Source organism: Vombatus ursinus, unplaced genomic scaffold, assembly GCF_900497805.2.
Source record: "Vombatus ursinus unplaced genomic scaffold, bare-nosed wombat genome assembly UNPS02014791.1, whole genome shotgun sequence".
Lineage (NCBI taxonomy): Eukaryota > Metazoa > Chordata > Mammalia > Diprotodontia > Vombatidae > Vombatus > Vombatus ursinus.
The window spans coordinates 21,269,707-21,275,706 of record NW_020954569.1 but is presented as its reverse complement, the minus strand read 5'-3'; the positions used below and the strand labels follow the sequence as shown (position 1 = coordinate 21,275,706).

The window sequence follows — 6,000 nt, the reverse complement described above, 5'->3', positions numbered from 1 at the left end:
AGATATGAGTGACTGCCAAATAGAGTTGGGTCCAACTAATATTAACTTTGCAGTTTGGAATTTTTTCCTCTTTTATTGCAGAAATTAGTGTTTTCTTTTAAAAAATGCTAACTAGTTAACAAACATGAGGCCCACAGCCAATATTCTCCAATTATACTGATCATATTTTCCTTACCAGTAAACTAATTAGTCTGAAATAGAAACCTTTTTATGATGTTTGATTCTCAGTACAGTATGCAGCATAGAAATGGTTACTAACCACTGAATCCGGGAAAAGAGTTACTCAAACAGTTGCAGAGGTTAATATTTCCTTCTATTGTGGTTTTTCTTCAGTCTGCCCATGCCTCTTCAGCTTCACTGAGTATACAATAACTTTTAAATCATTCATTCTATCTAGGAGAAAAGAGAAACTCTCCAGTTTAAAAAAAAAAAAAAGATAGAAAGAAAGAAGAAAAAAGGCAACAGAGACAACAAACAGTCTCTGCCCTCTGCAACTGTGCACATTTGGTGCTCAGAAGTTGCATACGTAACAGTACAGGCAGCAAATCCCCATGCTCCATCATTTTCTTATGGAGAGAAGAAGAGGGGAGGGCAAAAAGGACCTAGGCATAAAGGTCCACATCAGGGAAGCCTGGTGTTTCAGAAAGATTTCATTCAATGTAATTGAAAGCCCAAGTGGGACAAGAATGAAGAGGTCTGCCATTTCAGCAGAGTGCGGGCTAAAGTCTCACTCTGGGCTTTCCCAAGTCATTCCAGAGAACTGGAAATACAAGGCTCACCTCCATTTAGATGAACACTCCAAGGTACCATCTTTACAAACTTTACACTTTAGTTATTGGGAATGTTTGCATTCATCTGCCTTCAAATAAGATTTAGGAAAAAAAAAACATATTGCAGTAAACTATCATTGTTTGGCTTATTAGGGTATTGTTAATGAAATGGTACCACAGAACTTTATTAAGCATTTTAAAAATATACACAAGGAACAATAGCTTCTTTTTTTCTCTGTATTTTTCAAAATTTGACTTTCTTCCAATCAAAGAACCCAATTTCACACATGAAAAGGGCACTTGTTTCTACAGTGGCTGTGTGCAGGCTTGCTTAGTTTCCAGTACTATTGCCATCCCTTATCATTGCCATTACTTGCGCTTATATATCCAGTTGCCCAGGAAGCAAATTCCAAGATTGCTCATCCCTAACTTGTTCTTTCCGATTCTAATTCTCCATAGAGTTCAGCTAACTTTTTAAACTCTGGCCCCCAGTCACCAAGATAATTATAATCCTGGTCTGAGTGTGTAGTTGCTGAATCCAGGGAGCTGATGGACCCAGCTTCAGATCTATGGCCCTCATATGCATATGTCTGTAGAGAGTCATAGGGAGGGACACTGGGGTCAAGGTCTGCCTCTGCCAGTCTTTGTTTAATAAATTCCTGAACATCTATACTCTCAAGAGCAGACGAAGGCTGGTGTCGGGGTGTAAGCATCACTTCAGGTCGAACATCTCTTCTATATTTCAGCTCCTCAGCAGCGGATGGGTTCCTCAGGGCTGTGATGTCAAAGGCTTCTGTATCTTCCTCCCCACCCCCTTCATCATCGTAAGTGACAACATTTTCCCGCACATCCTCCTCTGAAATGATCAAGGGCTCTTTCTTGCTGCGTCTGAGAGTGATGAAGAGAACCACGATTGCTGAGGAGAAATTGGAAGAAATTCAGAGTTAGGAATATTAAAAGGCTAAAGTTTATACACATGGTCTAGGAATGAGAGAAAGTGAGTTAGGCTATTGGTTTGTTACGTTTTAATAGACCTTACTTAAAGAGATAATCTCAAAAGGAGGTGAGGGAGGACTTAGATTTTTCCTTGTTTCACTGGTTAAAATAGTAGCCTTTCCTCTTTTTTTTTTCTTTCTTTCCTCACTTCACCCTTGCAAATAATGTATCACAATATAACTCAATAATTCTTTGCTCTGTAAGAACATCTCATGAGAACATGTACCCCACGGTAGCTAGTAATAACTAGGCGGCACAGTAGCAATATGGCTGTGCCCGAAGTCAGTAAGAGGTAAGTTCAATTCTGGATTCAGATACTACCTGTATGATCCTCGGAAAGTCACTTAATGTCTGTTTGCCTCAGTTTCCTTAACTATAAAATGGAAATTATAATAATAGCACCTACCTCTCAAGTTTGTTGTAATGATCATATGAAATAATATTTCTAAAGTACTTAGCATAATGCCTAAAGACTTAGCCTTAGGTGCTAAATAAATATGAGCTATTATTTAAGCTTTATGACTTTTAAAGTACTTACCTCACAATCACCACATGAGGTAGATAACATAGCTATAATTATCCCCATTTCATATAATATTCCAGAGGGCAAAGGAGATAGGATTACAACCAAGAATCACCTACCCAGCAAAGCTGAGTATAATCCGTCAGGGGAAAAAATGGTCATTGAGTAAAATAGAGGACTTTCAAGCATTCTTGATAAAAAGACCAGAGCTGAATAGAAAATTTGACTTTTAAATACAAGACTCAAGTGGAGCATGAAGAGGTAAACAGGAAAGAGAAATCATAAGAGACTTATTAAGGTTGAACTGTTTACATTCCTGCATGGAAAGATGATATTTGTAACTAATGAGACCTTTGTCAGTATTAGGGTAGTTGGAGGGAAAAAATTATGTGCATGTATAGATAGATAGATAGATAGATAGATAGATAGAGGGCACAGGGTGAGTTGAAGATGAAGGGGTGATATCTGGAGAATAAAATTAAGGGGTGAGAGATGATTATACTAGGAGAAGGAGAAAGGGAGAGGTAGAACAGGGTAAACTATCTCACAAAAAAACAGAAAAGAAAAGGCTCTTACAGTGGAGGGGAAACGGGGGAAGGTGAGAGGGAATGAGTGAATCTTATTCTCACAGGATTTGACTTAAGGAGGGAATGACATACACACTCAATTGGGTATGGAAATCTGTCTTACCCTACAGGAAAATAGGAGGGGAAGGGGACAAGAGAGTAGGGGGATAATAGAGAGGAGGGCAGATTGGGAAAGGGGGTAACCAGAAGCAAATACTTCTGAGGACGGACAGGGTCAAAAGAAAGAATAGAATTATCTTCATTTCACAGATATAGGAACTGAGATTCTCAGAAATGAAATAATTTATGTAGATGAACCAAACTAACAATTTTGACAGGACTCAAACCCAGGTATTCTGACTCTAACACAATTGCTTTTAGAAACTATGCCATGCTTCCTCTTGGATGCTTCTAGCAGAACTTGTTAAATTTCAAGATTTTGAAGGCCTTTATAGGAATGGAAGATAACCAGAGTGGATTCAGGAGACTTATTCTTATGTGGACGTTGATACTGAAGTCAGGTTTATCCAGAAGCAGCAAACTGATTTATGAATATACTCTTGAGGTTTTTTTTTGTTGTTGTTGTTTGTTGTTTGTTTTCATTTCTGTTTTTGTTTTAATGAATTTAATAACGTCTATGGCAAGGCAGAGGAAAGAGTGATTCCAGAAACTAAGGTTCCTAGACTATCTCCTACCCTGCAGGTCATTCAGAACTTGTAGTAATAACTATATTGACACATTTCCCTTTTTGGTCTCTGATAATATGAATATATACCAGGTATAAATATCAGGTGCTGAAGAGTTGATCACTTACATTTAGAGAAGTTTCCTTCCAAAAATTTCATTACACCAATGAAAACAACAGAGAAATTCAAATAAAAATTAGTATTATATATATATATGTATATATAAATGAATATTATATATATATATATGTGTGTGTGTGTGTGTATGTATATATACATATGTACTGTGAGAAATTATTTTTCTTGGTAATCGATGTCTTGGAGACTTAGAGCCCCCAGCCCCTTTATGAGAAGTTCTTCAGAAGGACATTACTGATAATAAGATTGCATTGAATCTTGTCTGGTCAAACTCCAGCCTAGGCCTGAATTGATTTAGTCTGCTCAGGTTTGGGTGGAGACAGATTCTTCTTGCCTAGATAGCCCAAGACTTGGTGATTTGGTCTAGTGACTGGGTGGTCTGATAGAGAATAGTGATGAAATGATACCAGTCCCAGGTGAAAAGGTATTGTATCAAGATTAAGTGACCTAAGTCAGGTACTCAAGACCTCATTTTAATTTAGCCCACCTCCCAGTGTGTTGATCTTTGTGAATCAGAGTTAATTGGCACCCCTTGGGAACACCTACTCTTCGAAGGTCATATAACCCTGTACCCCCAAATTCCAAAACAAACCAGTTCTGGACTAGCCCCCTTGGGGGAGAGGAGGGGGCTAGTTCTGGACTGTAACTCCCATGCAATGCATGCCAAGTCAACTTAAGAGAAATAAAAATGTGGACACACACACCCTAATCTGTTTGTCTCTTTCTTATAACAAACTTTTTAAATTGGGGTTCGACAGTACATATGTTAATTAATAGAAAAAGTTAAGTTCACTTAATGAATAGAGAGCTGGCCTTGAAGCCAGGAAGATCTAGGTACCAGAACCACCTCTAACAAATACTGACTCTGTATGTAACCTTGGGCAAGTCACTTAAATTCTCAATTCTCTGGGCAGTTGGCTAAGACTGAGTTGCAGATATGGGGCTATCATGCATTGTTAGAAGGGATTTCTTCATCTGGAGTTCCCTCTACAAAATGAAATCATAGAGTCAGTCCCTATTCTTATATGACTAAAATTAAGGCTACAAGATAATAGCAAATTTTGGAATTCAATTTAATTATTTCAATTATTTCATTATGCAGGCTTACTTGCATTACACATTTATATTCCCAGCTGATAAATGGATAATCCACTCAGGCCTGCTTATACATAGGCAGTGTAGTCTAGACTTCTATATCTAGTAGGAGGCAGAGGGATGCAATGGAAAATAAAATAAAACAACAACAACAATAACAAACAGGTTTTCAATCAGAGGAGCCAGGTTAGATTCCTAGCTTTGCCACTTACTACTTAGTTAACCTTTAAGGAAAACTGTTTCCTCCTAGGTAAAATAAAGGGTTGGAACTAGTAGTCCTTGAAGTCTTTTTCAGTTCTATATCTCGAGCCTATGTCTTTCCATCTTCATGTCTATCATCCTAAAAACATCCCTCTCCTACTTCCTTTCCATTCCTCTTCACTTTCCTGGAAAGGCTCAGCCTGAAATTCCCACATTCCCAATTCTCAAGGTTATGGGGCTGAAGTCCCACATGCAAAAATAAGTGTTACTTGCCTACTAGGAAAGGAAAAACAAGATTTCACTATTTGTTACTAACCCTTTAACTTGGCAATTAACTAGCAAGTATTTCATGAGCAACTATGGACCTGATATATATGTAGGGAACAGAATAAAAGAAGATTATGTAGATAGGATCCCTATCCTCAGGAAATTTAAAAACAATCAGGTCAAAAAACAAAACCAAAACAAAAGAGAACAAACAAACAAACAAAAACTTATCAGCCCTAATTGGATACAAAAAAATTCTAAGTACAATCCAAAGACCTAAGGCAGTAGGAGTTTGGGGGTTCCTGTATTGTTAGATATTTTAGGCAGCTAGTGGTACAGGCAATAGAGTTCTGTGCCTGGAGTTAGGAAGACCTAAGTTCAAATCTACCCTCAGATATTTACTAGATGTGTGACCCTGAGCAAGTCACTTAACATATATATATAAAAAACATACCTACCTTTCAGCATTATTGTGAGGATCAATTGAGATAGTATTTGTAAAATGCTTAGCACAGTGCCTGGCACATGACAGGTCCTACAAAAATGCTTCTTCCTTTTTTGTTTCCCTTATATATGCCTCTCATAAGCATCAGAAAGAGTCCTATATTTAGAGTCAGAAAACCTTATATAGAGAAAATAACATTGGACCTACCTCTATACTTGTGATATGACTAAAACATGTCCCTGAATTCAGTACTTATGTTTCAAAGAAAAGATTTCATACAGAATTATTCTTTAGCAAGATTATGAAAACCCTA

General features: G+C 37.5%; 1 protein-coding gene across 1 annotated transcript in view; it reads right to left on the bottom strand.

Annotated features, from left to right (window-relative positions):
* Nucleotides 1–1,195: 1,195 nt before the first annotated feature.
* The window catches only part of CDH18 (cadherin 18), a 382,285-nt gene continuing 377,480 nt past the window's right edge, over nt 1,196–6,000 (bottom strand). The window contains exon 11 of the mRNA XM_027869003.1: nt 1,196–1,686. Coding sequence (XP_027724804.1) covers nt 1,196–1,686 — 491 coding nt within the window. The remainder of the gene's footprint in view (nt 1,687–6,000) is intronic.